Raw genomic sequence first — 17751 nt, forward strand, 5'->3', positions numbered from 1 at the left:
GTACCCAAATAACCAGCTTGAATGTCTTGAATAATATGGGAATTTGTAATAGTGAATGTTGTGTCAGATATTTAGCTGCTTGCTTATTAAGCATGTCCTGGCTTTATATCTAACCAGGCACCAGGACGAAGATCCAGATCTGCATCTCAGTCTTCAGCATATATGGTATGCCATGAGCAGGCTGCTTCTTCCACTAAGTCTTTGTTCTTATTTACATTTACTTTTTACTGGTGTATTTGGATTTCTTCCTATTACTAACATCTCAAAGAAAGAATTTGCTTAGCAAGATGGAGTGTAATCAGTTCGCTCCAGCAGTGACAGCTTTGTGCTTTCCCATGTATTCATGATACAGGGCTATGGGCGAAGGTCACGGACAACTTCAGAGTCCTCTGCTCATTCTGTGGGACGAGAAAGATCCAACTCTGCAGCAAAACAGCCTTCTCCTCCACCTGTTCCTGTAGGGAAAGAGACTAAAAAAGAAGTAAAAAAAGAGACAGCATCTAGAAAGGTAAACTTGCTAAGTGAGGTAGTTGTAGGTTGAGATTTGCGGGATGCGTGGTAACATTGTCTTGGCTTTTACAACATCTAGACATTTTTATACACCCATATTGAAGTTTGTGCTACCACTAGCTGCCTCTACATGCACTGAAGCATTGCTCCTCCGGCAGCTTGTTTTCGCTGGGAATGAATTCAGAGCAATTTCCCTTTACATTAAAAACAAACACCTTCTCTTTCATCCAACTCCCATCCACCACAGTGGGTTTACCCCTACTTGTTTATTTTCCTCTCCTTACACCACTTCTGTGTGTTGGCCCTTTTCCCCTGTTTTCTCAGGCTGCCATTTATAAGGACTAGTTTTCATTTGTGGCATATTACCTCTGAATTCTTTCTTCCATCTCTCAGAACGATACCATTTAGTTTAGCTGAGGGCATCTTTCCTGGTGTTTTTTATATTACAGTTGAAGTCTCTAACAGAAAACTAATTATTACATGAAATTCTTTTGATTTGCCTGTAAAGACAGTGTTGAGAAAATCAACTAAATAGATATATTTATATTTTAGACCGGTGCAAACTGGTTTCGCTGGCTGATGGGGAAAGGAAAGAATGAAGCTCACCTTCCAGATGACAAAAACAAATCTGTAAGTCCGCTAAATCACAAAAACCTTTGTACATCTTAATTGGTTCAGAGAGACTTCCTGGATGACAGATGAACATTGTTTTAACAAGTAAACAAATGTGTGTAAAAATTAATCTGTGTATATTCCAGCTTTGTTGAACTGCTAATTTTTGGCTCTGGTTTCCCTGTAGATTGTTTGGGATGAACAGAAACAGCGCTGGGTTAATTTGGATGAACCAGAAGAAGAGGTAAAAAAAAATAAAATAAAATAAAATAAAATACTGAGGACCTTTTACTTCTTCAAACTAAAATCTGTACTGGCTTACAATTTTACTGACTTTTACTGAATTTGGATTAAAACGTGCAACATTTTGAAGCTAAGCAACGAGTAACATATTTGTATAGTCCACATATTTATGAAACCATTTATATCTTCACATGCTGGTGTAGATCCAGTTGTTGTGACTGAGTTTACAAAGGAATTTATTCTAGACTTAGTTCAATGTATCTCTTCGCACAAGTGGATACCACCTGGAAAATAGCTTGTTAATTGATTTGCTGAAAACAGACTAGGGGGGTGAGTGGGAGAGGGGAAGTAGAGAAGAGTTCTTAGTTCTGAAAATGTAACGCATTGTAAAGCAAGGAAAATCACCCACCCTGTCCATCCTTATTTGTAAAGAACTATTTCAAAGCATAAGCAAATGATGAGAACCATGGTTGTAAATATTTCCTTTTAGAGTGAATGTAGATGGGGTGTCAAGATGTGTAGAAACATCTTGACGTTAGATAAGGAGTTATATGGAGTAAGATAAGAAATATTGATCCACATTGGGTATACTGACATGCATCTTGCAATGTTTTGTGTTCTGGAGTAGGTAAGGAAAAGGAGGAAGTCAGACAGACACTCTCAGTCAATGATTTTTTTTCTTTTTTGTTCTCCCGGCAGAGTAAACCTCCACCACCACCTCCAACAGGATTTCCTAAAGTTCCCCAGACTGCTCCGTCTGGGCCTGGAGGCCCACCTAGTGCCCCTGTCAACATGTTCTCCAGAAGAGCAGGTAACAGACATGGAAGACTTCACATTTTCTATTGCATAAAATATGAAGACAAAACTCTTGGCTTTTCTAGGGGTGCTTAGGAGCAGTTGGCATCTCAGTGATGTCATGGATCTGTGTCTATTTTTGGCTTTGTGCCTAACTTCTGCATTGTGATTGCTGTCACCATGACATTGTGACTTGGGTATTATTGTTTGTATCCCTGCAGCATTACTTTCTGATTCTGAAAGGCAGTTTAACCAGCAGACCGTTGAAAATAGACATGGAGATGAATAACACGAGACTTATCTCTGTTATTTCTGGATTTCTCTATTTTAGCAGGAAGCAGAGCCCGTTATGTCGATGTTCTGAATCCAGGTGGAACCAAGTCGAGTGGTGCTGTTCCTGCACCGGCAGATCTGTTTGCCCCGTTGGCACCAATGCCAGTTCCTGCAAATGTCTTTGTTCCAAACTCAGGTGTGTTGTGCGTGGTTAAACTTGTAAAGAGGTTATATGGTTACCTTAAAGTCACTTTTGCCAGTGTGTGCATTATGTAGCCTTTAATGAACATTTCATGGCATTCAACCTCACTAACTCCAATCCCTTTTAAAGAGGAATCAGTCTGGGAACTGCAGTAAAATAAATTAATAAAGCCCAGCTCTGCACTCTGCAAACAAAGGAGATTGGGGTTTTGCTTGTTTTGATTTGGTTTATTTTGTCTTTTTTTGATTTTGGGGGGCTGATTTCTTAAAAATTGGTACATTTTTACTACATGTTGCCCTGCACCAAATTGATCTGTATAAACTGTATGCATCTCCTGATTGCAAACTTGCAAACAATACTGAGACACCTGTAGATATTGATACTGCACTCTTTAAATTGCCTTTTTTTTATTCCCTGGAAGAAGACTGGTATTGTACAAATTCAGTTCTGCTTATGACCCTGCTTCTTATTCTTTGAAGTCAAACCCCCCTGATTTGGTGTGTCTGACTAAATCCCATTTCCTTTGTAGTTCCAGGGGAACCCCAGCCGATGGAAGGGAGTGGTGCAGCAGAGCACACTCCAGCTGCAAACCAAACCAACACAGAACCTGCTGCAGCTGCTGATCCAGAGGTATGTTAAAAAGAATGTCTTGTATATATTGTTCAAACTTCTCATAAAAATGATTGAAGATTCTCAACAGTAGCATCATAGCTGAAGGATGTACAAAGCATATTGTTGTTATTACACAAACATAATCCCTGTGTTTTAGTTTAAGAACTGGAGAATGGAAATACAAGTGAAAATGGAAGTAGGAAGCCCATGAAAAGTTGTAATTCCCAACTTGGCAGGACTGCACATTTCGTGTGTGCAGTATGTGTTAGGAAATGGACCAAGGACATAGGAAGTAGCCATACGTGGTGTGTTTTCATCTGACTTCATGTATTGCAAAGTTGTTTGCTACAATGGGATTAATATAGCAGAAAGGTGAAATAACATTGTAGTGAGTTATGGTAATTAAGATTTAAAAAAGAGTGCATTGTTTTTCTTTAGTATTTAAACCCTCCAATCCTTCCACCTGGATCTGGGCTTCCTGTTTCCAACCCTGATGGCTTCCAATCAGGAGAGGTAAGACTTCAGACTTGGTTCAAAGTGGTTAGCTAATGACTCGTGAAGCGTATTTTAACCATTATTTTGTAGTGCTCTTAACATGGGCCATCTAAATGGCAAGTAACTGATTCAAGATGCAGTTGGACAGGATGCTAGGTAATCTCATCTGGTCTCGCTTTTCCTACCAAAGGTGGGACTAGATGATCTTTTTGAGGTCTCTTCCAACCTGGGTTTTTCTATAATTCTGTGATGGATGCAGATGCTTGTGACCAGGCAAGATGGTGTCATATGACTCTTCCAAAATTGTACAGAAGAGACCTCTAAGTCCGTATGAGAAGTTCAGAGTCCTACTTTCTGTGGTGTGATCTGCTTGTTCGATATATGTAAACTTATAAAAGCCTTTTCAGAGTAAAATGTCAATAGCACTTTAAGGATCTCTTCTTGCCTCTGTGCATGCATATAATTTCACTAATATTAAATGTGAGACACAAAGAGGAGAATAGATTGCTGTGTGCCAGGCAGAGTAACATTACCTTTATTCCTACTAAATGTTTTCTGTATCTACATAATTTTGTGCTTTAAGAAGTCCTTTTGATTTAAACTAACTTCTGGCTTTACATTTTTTTTTAACTTGAAGTTGGTTTAACCTTTGGCAGAGTGAGACTTTTATAATTAAATAAAACAACTGAAAGCTTGGGGCAGTGACATGCATGACGACTTTTTTATTTGTGTTTTTTTGTATTTGTGTGTTCTTGCTGTTTTGTAGCTTTCGCGCTCTAGTTCAATGAGTTCATTATCACGTGAAGTAAGCCAGCATTTTAATCAGGTACATGTGGCTGGCCATTCTCATTTATGTTAACGTGTTTACTTTTCCACTCTTTATTTTGCATTTGCTTAAATACTAATGCTACTTTTAGTCATTTTCCCTTCTCATTTCACAGAAATAACCTTCAAAGTGACTAATGATGCAGTGTTCCTTTTAACACTCAAACAGGGTCTTCAGACTTTTGTGTTTATGAGAATGCATGTAATCCAGGCATGCTTTTTGTTTATATTCATGTTCCTAAGAGATTTACTTAGTAATTTTGATTAGCTCTTTCCTGGGTTACCAAACTCGTCAATTGATGTAAAAAAAACAGCAAACAAAAAACCTCCAAACTAAGAAAAATCAACCTACCACTTCCCCAAATGACCCAATGAAACTAAACCTTGTCATTCTGCTGCTGCCAATCTCAAGTTGGTAATAATACCATTGCCTGTTTCATCTGCAAAAGCCCCTGTAGGAATTAAAGGAATGCTTCATCTCTGCTGTTCTGGGAGTAGTCTGGGGTCACTGTAAAGGAGTGACACAAACTCTTTCTGATAGTTTTTAGTAAAGCAAAACTTGACATAGAATGTTTATTTTTGGGCAAGTCCTGAGGTCTACTAACAAAACCAGAAGGTACTAATGCAGTGAAGTCGCACCAACGTCTTGTTTTGGTTTTGCATGCTTTGGATTTTCAGAGCTATTTACAGTTTATGCATGTGACATTGTTTTGCCAATTCCTACATTAAGCAAATAATATTAAAGAAATGGATGCAAACTGTACCAGCACTTTTTGCAGTTGTTATAATATGCTGCTCTGTCCATATTGTTGGCATTATTACTGTGAATATTTTCTCTGTATGACTAAGCAAACCAAGTCTGAGAGGCAGTGAAGCTCTGCAGTTCCGTAACTTTTGTATAATCTACTTTCTAGCCTGCCGCTGTACCACCTTCGGGGGGACCTTCAGCAGGAACAGTACAGTTCTACAATCCTTCTCAATTTGCACAAGTGAGTAAAGGCCTCGTTGTTACTTTGAACTAAACTATTGAACAAAAAGATAGAGACTTGTTAGCCCTGAGAGTTCAAACAAGTAATTAAATGTTGCTTGAGTAAATCAGTCATGCTGAACAATCTTGTTTTAAGTGAGCTGAGTCCACGTCTACCTTTAATAAGTAACTCGGTGTAGCCTTAAATATCAGTATGAATTTTGTCTTTTTTTTTCCTCCCAGATATTTTTACCATGTAGTTGTGTTCTTTCCCCCATTCCCAGGTGATCCATATAGTGAGAGAATCCAGTCTGTCACAGAGTGTCCTTCTGCTCTTTCTCTGCCTTTGTAGCACTTAAGAATTTTGCAAGATAAAATAATGGAATGAGCAGCTGCCCATTCTGGAATGTCACTGTATTTTTTCATCTGTTTTCAAACCAAGTATGAAGGGTTAAAAAGTATTATAACAAAAGAGGCCAGGCACCTTTATGGAAAGGTGTGTGTACATGGAACCAGGCTCTCAGTACTGCAGGATGAGTATCTCCTGCCTTGTTGAAACCATACAGATGAGAACTATATAAAAGTGTACTATCGTGAGATTTGGTGCTTCAGCAGACCTCTTGATACGTGATTTAGCTTTGATATTCAAAACCGTCTGATGGAATGTCAACCCTCTTCATTTTTTTATGTGTTTTGATTTTGGTTTACTAGTTTAATCCAGACTATCGCATGCAGGGTGTTAAACATGCACATGGACCAATCTAACTCCTTTAAGCTAACAACGTTGGGATCAAGACTTTACTGACAACTTCTTGTATTTTGTCTCCAGGATGGCACTTCTACAGAACGTTTTTTTTGTTTATTCCTGTTACTCTTTTTCAGTCTCCTGCAGTCACTGGAAGTTCAAGGCCAGGAAGAATAGGACAGAGGAAGTATCCAACGCTGAAGTAGAATACAGTGGCTCTGCTTGGAATTCTCATTCGTGTTCTGAATATATGAAGAACTATTCAGTCTGATGGCACATGGTATCAGAACTAGCTGCAGTTGACAGGACAGTAATTTAATGATGGGTGATTTTTTTCATGGGTCTCCCTACTTGCACTTCATCTACATAAATCATTACCAAACATGAAATATATGTAACTTTTCCTTTTAAAGAACTGGCTAGAAATAGCTTTGCTGTGATAAAGAATAGACACAAGGGAGGAAATAGTTGCTGTCTGTTACAAAAATTATTCATAAATTGCATAGGCAATTTATTCCTTAAAATAATTTTAAACCTACTAGTGTGACTTTAAGGCATAGTTTCAGGGATTCCTTAATTTCTGAAGGATGCTCCCGTCCCATTGTGGGGGAAAAACATGTCCACATTGTAACATAACACTCTGTGGCCTTAAGAGGACCATGCGCAATTGTAATGCTTATAAAACAGGACTTGGTTTGTCAATGTATGAAATTCAAGATGTTCATCTGGGAAATGCCTCGTGCTAGTTTGTTTTTTGAAGGGGGGAGGGGGCCACAGCTCATCCAAATAAATTGACCCATATTGAATGAAAACTGTGACTGTAATCTAATACTAATTTGATTTGGATCTTATCTAGTATGTATGTAGTTTGTGGTTTAGACTACTTGTAAAGCAAATTGTATAGTCTGAAAGAAGCTCTCTGTATAATAGCCGATGCTGTACTATTTGATGAGTGAGTGTTCTTTTAAGTGCAATACGGTTACTTGCTTTCTCTCAAACTGCTGGCACTGTGTAATTAAGGTGGTAACAGCTTGAAAGTTGTCTTTTCCTCTCGAGTGCCAGAATCAGCATAATACTGTTCTTGAATTTCCATTACTAAAATAACCAAGGTCTTAAATAGCTAACAGCTGAATTTCAAACGTACTAAATGTAGATGGATTAGACCTCTACCGATGGACGTTGAAATCTATAGGATTAATATAGGAAATCTTGAAAACCATGATATGCAATGTTCATATTGACTGAAGAATCTGAATCATCTGCAAAGAGGGAAATAAACTTTAAATATTTATTAAATTGTTAGGCCATATTTTATTTAGAATTTGCCACCACACTATTTGATTTTACTTGAATTTCTGCTCATGAGTAGAAATAATGTGAATGTGAAATTGCTGGTGTTGGTCCCTGATAGTTTTTCTTCTCCTGAATAATGTCACCTTCCTGAGATCTCGATAGCCTTACGTTTTATTCTAAAAGGGGTTGTGTGTAGCTGAAGCATAATGCTGTGTGGGGGAATCGGAAACCTTGGCGTAGTGGTCCCTACTCAATTCCAGGCACGGTGAGCAGCAGCGTGGGGTTCCTCTTCTGTGACTGAAACCTAGTCAGACACTTGGCTTCCTCTAGTTCAGCCAGGCCGCTGATTATTTTCTCCTTTCAGTAGAGACTGCCAAACATCTTTAATTCAAGAAGGCTTCCTCTGAGCTGGGAGCGGCTGTCTTTCCTAAGTGTAAGATTTGACACTGTAAATTCTTAAATAAAATATTTTGCGCTCTGGAGCACTTTCACATTTTACTACTTCTTGTGGTTTATTGCTGGGGCAAGTCGAGGGAAGCTCCGTGTGTCTCCTGAGTGCGCGGAAAGGGCTAAAAGCCCTGCTTAAAGCGAGGTGTGGAGACCGCACGGGAAGCAGTTTGCGCTTTATAAACGTTGAAATGTTACAAACCGAAGAAGTAGGCTAAGAGGAGCTTTTAATTTTTAATTTTTAAGCGAAAAAGGCTTGGTTTTGAAGTTAGCGAGCCCCCGGGGCCGCTTTTTGCCTCAGGGCCGGGCCCTGGCGGGGCGCTCCTCCGGCCTCCAGGGGGCGCTGACGGAGCCGCGGTTGCTGCGGCCGGGCCTGGAGCAGCCGGGGCGGAGCTGGCGGGGCCCGGGCCGGCGGCAGGCGGGGGGCGGCCGGCACCGTGAGGCGGAGGCGGTGGCGGTGGGGACCCCTCAGCGGTGAGCTCGGGTGCCGGGGCAGCGGAGAGGAGCCGGCAGAGCCCCCCCCCGAGGTCTTTTCAAGGAGCTGGGAGCCTGACGTGATATAAGAGAACCGCGCTGGGCGCTTCAGAGGGGTCGCGCCTTGGGGTGGGTGGGTTGTGGGGCTCCTCAGGTGCGATGCTCGGGGGTATAACGCTGAGGAGCCTGCCTGCCTGCCTTGCACCCTGCTGCTGCAGCCCTCGAGCTGCCAGGGAGGTAGCTTCAGGGTGTTAACAGCAGGGGTTGGGGTGAAATCGGGGGAGGTGGCAGCGGTGTCCCTGTGCTGTGGGAGGCTGAGGTGGAGGCTGGAAATTTCCTGGCTGGGGGCAGCCTGGAGGCTGCTTGTGCCCTGACTCACTGCACAGCGGGGCTGTCCTGAGCGTAAAAACAGCAACCCCAGGCTTTAAGGGAATTTCTAAGTTGCTTTCACGCTGACGCTTTACACAGCCTCTTCTTAAAGAAATGTGTTTGTAGCTGTGATGCCTGCGTCACCTGGGAAGTTAGTTCATTGTTCTGCTCGTGTAGAAACGAAAATACCATTGGTTTCCTAATGAGGTTGTCACAAGGATTGAAACGTTCTAGAATGGAGTCCTGTCGGGAGCTTGGTTCATGATTACGGACCGCCGTTTGCAGCTCAGTAAATCTGTATTCTTACCTGTTTCTCTTGGAAAAATTCAGGTATTCCGCCTCTTGACGTTTTGCAGACGATGCATCTGCCTGCATGTAAGCCTTCCCTTCGTTCTCAGCTAAAGACCGAACTGTCTTCAAACCCCATGCCTTCCTGGCTCAGGTAAAGCGCTGTGAACCTACAGATTAAGCAAGGGAAAGGGAGGCATGCTGTGAGGAGCCCTACCTATGGAGCAGCGTCCGTAGCTGGCACGCAGGAGGAGAATGAGTGCTCTAAATGGATTTTCCCAGCACTCAGGGGCATGTGTTACTCAGAGCACCGGAGGTGGAGCAGTACAGGACCTGCAGGCTAAAAAAGCTGGCAAAGCGGCAAAGAAGGAGGCCAGTGGCAATGGCGTGCTTACCTTTGAAGATCCTCGACGTGTAGACACCTCTTTAAATGAAACCATAAAGCTTCTACCGGATGAACTCAAAGCTAATATGAAAATTAAATCAGTCACCCCAAGGCCTCCTAGGAAACCCCGACTGGAGCGTGCGGCGTCTCTGGATGAGAAAAACTGGAGGAGGTGGAGGAGGTTTAGAACTAGTCAGGAAAGTCTGACAGATCCCAACGAGACGAGCTCCTCAAACGGTTCTCTGCAGGAAGCGTCCCTCAGCCCTCCCGTCAGGGGCAGAGCAACCCCCTGCAGTCAGTGTTGCGAGCCGAATTCCTTGCACAGTTCACCAGATGCCTCAGAAGCCAGTCCCATGGGGAAAAGCAGAGGAAGCACTTCGGACCTGGGGAAACGAGCCTCCGAGATCTCCAGTGCCTTTGGTGGGCTTCTGCGCGGGAAAGCGTTTGCAGGCAGCAAACCCCGGCTGTCCCAAATAATGCCGGCTCGACCTCTGCCACCCATGGAGCTCAACGTGGCCTCTCACACGCTGAGGACAGCTAATAGGATTGACTCAGATTTTATGGATTATCGCCATTATTCTCAGCACAAGTTTGGGAGGGTGAGCAGCAGCTTGAGCGATACCAGGCTACACGGCAATGGGATGGTCTACGATAATTGCTCCACAGACTCCATGAAATCCACGTTCAGCCTGCTCACCCCCATTCGTTCCAAGGATGTCCGGAGCAGGTACGTCGCCCAGCTTCTCGTGGCAAAGCTTGCTGGTTGTGGGTAGGTGCCAGCTGCTGCGCAGAATCCTGCTGCTCAGGGGCAGGGAACGTCGGACTGATGGGTAAATCACAGGAGTTCTGGGTTCATTAACTTGCTTTGGTGAGTGGCAACAGTTTGAAGATGAAAAGATTAGTTCAGATACTGTATATTCTCTCCTTGGGGCTGTGTATTGTTTTTTATAAGCAAAAGTAAGATTTGCTGTCTGCTTCCTTGTAGGATTTAAGCTGTTTTGAAAGGTAGGGAACAGTAGCTGTGCACGCCAACACTTCAGAATATATATATATATTTTGTAATCTACAAAAATACCTTGGGTTTGAACTGAAAATTAATTAAATCTTAATTTAGGCAGGAAAAAAATCCCCCCCATGCAAATATTTTAGTTTGAAACTATCAGTGGTAGTTGCCCATACGTGCCTGCCACCGTCCTGTAAGGTGACCGTCCTCTGCAGGTGTTGAGATTTGGCTTCTGGCAAGAATAAATTATCTGCTGTAAACCGCAGGAGCTCCTCTGCCCCAGGTTTTCCACGAATTTCTTGAGGAAAAATGTGATTCCACTCAGATTGTTACGTGTTTGTCCGGGGTTTTCTTGCACTTCCTTCTGAAAAGCTGTCGGCATCGGGTGAGGAGCTGTGCAGGCCAGTGGGTTGTGCAGCATTGCCTAACACCATGCTGTCATCGTTACTCATGGAGCTTAAGGAAGATTAAAAATACTTATTTAACCTGCTCTCCTTTTGCCAATACCCCTTGCTTTTGTGAACAGCGTGGTGTCTGGAGAGGCAGGCAGCGTGGGGCAGAGCTGTCTGTGTGGAACATGACCTCGGACTCAATAAATCACATAATTTAACAAGATGAATTGAAAGAAGAATGTGAGTTTGAATCCTTGATTAGGAGCAACTTGGTGCCAGAACATTGGGAATGGTGGCACTGGTTTCAGTTTATTTAAACTGGGCTGCTTCGAGGTACTTCAATATCAAACCAGTCACCTCACTGTGTGTCTGCAATAGGTATGAAGGGGGTTGAAGGCTTGGGAAGGATAAGTCTTTGATCACAAAACCCATGCAGCATCACTCTTACCATTGTGCTTGTGTCCTGGCTGGTTTATGACAATTTTGCTCTCTTGTGCATGATCCACGAGCTCCCTGTAAGGGTTGTCTCTGGTTGATGAGTACTGAGGTGTGAGCAGAGCGTAAGGCTTGGCACGTGGCTGAAGTGCCCTCTGCACTGGTAACCTGGAGGCGTGTTGCATCTGCTTTTGGTCTTACACCATGCCAAGGGAATAACCAGGGCTCGGGCTGTCTTGCATTTCCCTGCAAAGTCAATTACACTAAACTATGGGTTTCTGAAATCTGCAAATGTTCTAATGAACTTTAAGCAAACAGAACAGTATATAAAGACTAAACTCTGTTTTCTTGAGCTAAATGTATATACTCAAGATTCAAGCGTTACAAATCATTATTTCAACTGTCACACCATTTTCTGAGATGCTTTTTAATGGGTCTTGTGTTTGCAGAAGCTATTTGGAAGGCAGCCTTCTGGCAAACGGTGCCTTACTGGGAGCAGAAGAGCTTAGCAGATATTTCCCTGATCGGAATATTGGAATTTTTGTGGCTACCTGGAACATGCAAGGTCAGAAGGTATGTGCACATCAGTCCTCTAGAGTTCTGGCAGTGGTAGAGTTACCCCATATTTATTACAAGGGCTGGTATGATACTTTTTTCTGTTCATGATTGTGTTCTTAATCAACCAGAGTTCAGAGTCTTTACCCTCTCATGTTCACCTTGGTGAGTCATTGGAATAGGGTTCCTCAGATATTGGGTATGAAAACAGTGAGCTTCCTAGTGCTCCTCTGGCATTTTGTGGCAGCTCCGTTATGCTCTGTTGCAATTAGGGTTGTGTGAAAACGATTGATTATTTAGTACTTACAAAGAGAACATCTCTGAAAAAGAGCATGGCCTCCTGCTTACATCTTTACATAGCACAGGAACTCAGGATTGATTCAACCTGTTGATTGAGATGCTGTGCTTGGAAGAACACAAGCAACCACTTGTGGTGTTCAGTAAACAGCCCATGAACTTGGTAAAAAAAAAACAACGCATTACAGGAAATAAAAGATGTCACAGTATCAGACCACGTGGCTGAGCTGTGGAGTGTTGGTTACTGCTGGACTGGCAGCAGTTGAAGTCTGCCTCTGGGAAGGAATATTCTCAGTATTAGCACTTAATCCATTTTTGAAGCCCAAGTTGTTTCCTTATACTGTGGAATCTATAGCTTTGCCTGGGCTTTCCTTCTACTTTTGTAGTAAATCTTTGCTTTTTATTATTATTTTTTTTAATAACAGGAACTTCCAGTGAATCTGGATGACTTCTTGTTACCAACAGATCCTGACTATGCCCAGGACATGTATGTCATCGGAGTTCAGGAAGGCTGTCCAGACAGGTAGCAAAAACAATGTAATGAACCGTCCCTTTTTCTGTTAGCTAGTAACTTTGTTTTGAATGGTTCTGGAAATATCTCAATCATATTCTCCATAAACCACCCATTTAATCTGTGAACTTTGTTACATGAGTACCAGGGAAAATGGGGTTTAGAGGAAAATGGTACAAAATCTGTAAATATAGAACTTGGCCCTGTTTCCAGGGCAGCAAATAGAAAAACTCCTGTTCAGTGGGCTTCTGAGCCAGCTGTAACCCAGCTCACTGGCTGACTCTAAGTGTTAGCAACCTTGTGCTAATTACTAGTACATTGCTCCAAATTTTCTAGACCGTCTGAGATTGACAAGCCCTACAAAAGCAGGTTGAAGCCTCGTGTCAGACCCTGCTTTTTTAGGATCTTTCCAGTGGGACTTGCTTTTCCTCAGATTTGGAAGCGCCAACTCACCAACACGCAGACCCTGCCACATGGCAAACGTGGTTACAAATCAGGCTGACCAGCAGCGTTGCTTTGGCAGGGGAGGTTTTGCTTATGCTTGCTCGCCTTTCTTCGTGAGAGGGATTACACTGTTCTCAAAATGCTGATTTTCTTTCCTGGTTATTGTCTCTCGTGCTGTCCTTGTGATCCAGCTGTTGTTCTTTCCTGCAGAAGAGAGTGGGAGATCCGCCTGCAAGAGACACTGGGCCCCCACTATGTCATGCTCTACTCTGCTGCGCACGGAGTGCTCTACATGTCGGTCTTCATTCGAAGGGACCTGATCTGGTTCTGCTCAGGTGTGTGGTCCAGTGTGAGCTGGAGAATAGGGAGGTGAAAGGACTGCTGCCATCAGGTGTCTTGGCCTTTTCTCCAGGGCTGTCCCCCTCCTGACTTTCCTGCTTACTGTCTTTGGAGGCTTCTCTCTAACGGCAGCTTCTCTTTCTCCTTCCAGAAGTGGAATATGCCACGGTGACAACTCGAATCGTATCTCAGATCAAAACCAAGGGAGCTCTGGGAATCTGCTTCACGTTTTTTGGGACCTCCTTTCTCTTCATTACCTCCCACTTCACATGTGAGATGCTTACAGTCTTGGTAGAAGTGTTCTGACTGAGGGTGGGAAGGGGGTTGATATACAAAAGTAAAAAAAGCTGCAGGGGGATACAGGAACCAGACAGATGAAGTTAAAGCTTGGGGCTGCTGAGCTGAAAACAGTAAGGGACGGGGGATTTTTTGGTAGCAAACATGAAAAGGAACTATTTAGAAAAACAAAAATGAACTCTGTTAATTTGTATTCCTTTTTCCACACTTTCTGTTATTTTTTAAGTCTGTGTGCTCCCTGGGTCAGTGTTCCATTTTACGTGTGGAACATGTCTGATCTCCATCGAAAGCTGCTGCTGTTGTAATCAGATATGGTAATTAAATGAAAACGATGCATCGTTGCCAGTAGTGGGCTTTTGGTTTTTCAGCTGGAGACAGTAAGGTGAATGAGAGGAAGCTGGACTACAATAAAACCATTCAAGCACTTACACTTCCCAAGAATGTTCCGGACACAAATCCATATCGATCCAGCTCTAGTAAGTGTGAAAACATTCTTCTATATGAGCCTAGATGAACAGAGTTGTTGTAGAGTGAAAGACAGTGCACGAAGGAAGAGAGAATGGAACTGCTTATTTAAGGCAGTAGATAAAAAAAAAGACCACATCTTTTTGTGTGAAGATGGTGTTTGTTCACATGATTATTTTTTTATTTGAGCTGGAGCATAATCTTTTGGGATATTTGAAAGAAAAAGATGGAGGGGAGGAGAACATTAAAAAGGCATTCTAATGCGATATATTTTTTCTCAGAAAAGCGGTAACATAATATTGCTGTTGTCTCGATAAATCTATGTTTCACTTTACTAGTGTTTTCGATGGTTGCAGGCAGAAAAATGCTCAAGTATTGTATCTTTTGTTAATAAAAAAGAAATAATTTGTGTCTGTTCCTTGAACATACCAGCAGTACTTGGTTAACTATGCATTATACAGTTCCCATTTCTAAAGAACTAAGAGAGTTTAATTTCAATGAGCATGTAGCTATATCAGCTACCCTAATTTCCTTAAAAACTCAAAGTGAGATTCAGGGATTTTTGGGGAGATTTTTTTCTGGTTTTGGAACTTTTCAGAGTGTTCACCTTTATACTGACGCTTCTGCTTTGAACTTGCAGGTGATGTTACAACTCGGTTTGATGAAGTGTTCTGGTTTGGTGACTTCAATTTCCGACTCAATAAGGATCGTGAAACTGTGGATTCCATCTTGAACCAGAACCCAGAAACAGGCGTGTCCAAACTCCTGGCATATGACCAGCTTACCAGTGAAATGAGTAGAGGTGAGCAACAACTGTTTTTCTCCCCAGTCTCCAGGAACAAAGATTCCTACACACAGAAATAATTACAGCCAGGTTCCTATTTCCTAAAGATCTTCACTGCTTTTTGTTAAGATCTCTAAAAAGAGAACTCAAATGCTGTCGAATCCAGTGGCAGTCTATTAAAGGGAATTCTGCGTTTTGCTATGTACATTGTGTAATCTCCCGGGCTATTTATTGCTTTGTTTCATCCTGATGCTGGACATCATTCTCTCACAGCACCTAGGGCGTTTAGATTTGAAAAGGCAGCATATGCAAAGCATTGGGAGCTTTCAGGGGAAGGGGAAGTGCATGCACCAAGTGTCGTTTGTTTAAATAGCAACAGACTAGCTCTGCATTCTCACTGTGTAAGAACTTGGAACCTCCTACCTTTCCAGAGCCCAGGCCCAGGTTTCTATAGTCACTAATGTACATGCCTGCAGTTGCCAGCCAGCATTAGTTCAACAGTGTCAAAGAAGTGCAGAAAGTGTGCCAGGTTGATGGAAGGAGTTTTGTTGTTCATGCTGTTCTCCCCTTCCCCTACAGGATCTATTTTCAAAGGATTCCAAGAGGCTGACATTCGTTTCCGTCCTTCCTACAAGTTTGACATCGGAAAAGACAGCTATGACACCACCTCCAAACAACGGACTCCTTCCTACACAGTAAGAGATGATTTGGGAGCAGTGTGCTTGGAGGGGCTGCTCAGGCTCTTACCTGCCTCCAGAGGGGATTCTCACATGCAGTAAAAAGCTGCCTTGGATATGCTCCCTGCAGCAGTTGGTCTGCAGGACATGTGGCCATGCTGGCATTTTTGAACCAGTGCTTCTCTTCAGCACAGATGTGCAAAGGGAGTTACCATCAGTTTTCCTCTCTCTTTTCTGTCCCCCAGGATCGAGTAGTGTTCCGCAGTCGGTATAGAGATGACATCCATGCTGTCAAGTACTCATCGTGTCCTGTGATCAAAACTTCGGACCATCGGCCTGTGTTTGCATTGTTCCGTGTGAAAGTGAGGCCTGGCAGAGACAAGTAAGTACCTGCTTATGCTGTTCTTTGCACGTGACTGCAGTGACCTGAGGACATGCTGCTTTTCAGAGTTTGTCCCCTCAGGGACTTTCAGGGACTCGGGGTTGTTCCTGAAATAGAGTTAATCCCCTGCAGCTCCCTGTAGCATGTTTGGGTTTTTTACCCAACACAGTGTCAGTGCTCAGAGCAGTGCTTAAGCCTTGCCCTGACATCAGAAATCCTTGCTGCCAGGTCCCTTAATTCTCCTGAGGGAGATAATTGGAATCTACTGCAATTGACTGTGACTCTGCGTTTTATCTGAGATGCAGCTCTCTGCTTTTCCTATTAGCACAGATAACTCTCATCTTGTATTCCTCTTTCCCTTTTTGGGGTCAGTGCTGTTTGCACTCCCCAGTGGTGATTGCATTTCAACATAGCTATGTGCCAGTGGAGAATTTTGAGATCCTCTGTTTTAATTCATGTTCCACTGTTGGCTGCTGTGCTAGTAGAACTTAGAAAATTTAGTGAAGTCACTGAAATTTAGTTTGCCACTTTTTTGTGAGTAGCACGCTCAAGAATTTCAAAAGCCAAGTATCTAGAAAATCATGGCTTCTCAGAGCACTTGATCAGAAGTGTAATTAGAATTGGATTTTTGGTTTGTTTACGGATATGAAATATCTGTTAAATAGAAGTATTGCAGAGGGTGAGCTGCTTGGATTTCCTTCTGGCCTGTGCAGAACAGAGCTGTTGTTCTGCAGGAACCATACTAGTGAGGGCACCAGGTTAACAGTAAGTTAGTTTAGCTTTTGACCAAGTATTGTTTTTGTTTTAGAGACATAAACAATGCCCTCTATCTATATCTCTTACGAATGCAGGCATTTTCATGCTTAAGTTGAAAGTACTTTTGCCTTCTATGACCAATATGTTCTTCAATTAAATTTATAGTGAAGAACTTTGTTTCATTTATTTTCTCCCACAGCAGCAATATCTGAATACCTCAAAAAAGTAAAAATAAAATAATAATAATAAAAAAAAAATCCGGACTTTGTTGTATGAACTAGTTGAGCAGTGTTGGGCAAACAGGGATGTATTCATGCCTTTTCTAATTGCTCGTGTTTATGTTCTGGAATACTATAGTATTCCACTTGCTGCAGGGCAGTTTGACAGAGAACTCTACTTAATCGGAATAAAGAGGCGGATTACAAGGGACCTTCAGAATCGACGAGTGCAAAAGGACCAAAAATCCAGCAGCATATGTAGCATTTCCTGAGCTGAAAACTCTGCGACGCTTGTGTTAGAGGTACCCGGAAAGAAGATTTCAGGCCACGGCAAAATCTGCAGGGAATTGTCTGCCTAAGCACCTCTGGCAGTTGCTGTGGCTTGTGGAGAAAGTCTTAAACCTCATCCTGGATTCATTTGCATGAGCTAATCCATATAGCTCAAGTGCTTTTGCTGAAGAAAATGGAGTCAGTTATTTAGGACATCCATTCCAACAGATGCAACTGATTTATTTTTAACCGTACTGTCTTTGGGAGCAACCAGATGCAGTCTCTTGGTTCTAAGGTAACTCCACGCAGGATGTACAGCTCTTGGAATCGGCATGACTGGGGGCAGGGGACCTAAGAAAAACCCGCAGAAAGGCGTTTTGTTTTGTCTGTT

General features: G+C 42.6%; 2 protein-coding genes across 7 annotated transcripts in view; both read left to right on the top strand.

Annotated features, from left to right (window-relative positions):
* SEC16A (SEC16 homolog A, endoplasmic reticulum export factor) overlaps positions 1-8059 on the top strand; it is a 29040-nt gene extending 20981 nt beyond the window's left edge. For 4 of the 6 annotated variants that reach the window (XM_084299038.1, XM_084299041.1, XM_084299042.1 and 1 more), the window contains 11 exons: positions 118-165; positions 353-508; positions 1063-1140; positions 1310-1366; positions 2065-2176; positions 2492-2629; positions 3165-3265; positions 3686-3760; positions 4509-4568; positions 5482-5556; positions 6417-8059. In XM_084299038.1, the coding sequence (XP_084155164.1) occupies positions 118-165; positions 353-508; positions 1063-1140; positions 1310-1366; positions 2065-2176; positions 2492-2629; positions 3165-3265; positions 3686-3760; positions 4509-4568; positions 5482-5556; positions 6417-6485 (969 nt within the window). In that variant the 3' untranslated portion in view covers positions 6486-8059. The remainder of the gene's footprint in view (positions 1-117; positions 166-352; positions 509-1062; positions 1141-1309; positions 1367-2064; positions 2177-2491; positions 2630-3164; positions 3266-3685; positions 3761-4508; positions 4569-5481; positions 5557-6416) is intronic. The other 2 variants (XM_084299040.1, XM_084299039.1) reach the window with 2 other exon arrangements.
* A 1346-nt stretch (positions 8060-9405) lies between these two features.
* On the top strand, positions 9406-17425 carry INPP5E (inositol polyphosphate-5-phosphatase E; the record flags this gene model as incomplete). Its single annotated transcript, XM_084298932.1, has 10 exons — positions 9406-10262; positions 11815-11938; positions 12643-12740; positions 13383-13507; positions 13663-13782; positions 14177-14284; positions 14914-15075; positions 15637-15752; positions 15980-16116; positions 17230-17425. 10 exons carry the CDS (start codon positions 9406-9408, stop codon positions 17360-17362), a joined length of 1980 nt encoding a protein of 659 aa, XP_084155058.1. The 3' UTR covers positions 17363-17425.
* Positions 17426-17751: the final 326 nt, after the last annotated feature.

Source organism: Netta rufina, assembly GCF_964035555.1.
Source record: "Netta rufina genome assembly, chromosome: 20".
Classification (NCBI taxonomy): Eukaryota; Metazoa; Chordata; class Aves; order Anseriformes; family Anatidae; genus Netta; species Netta rufina.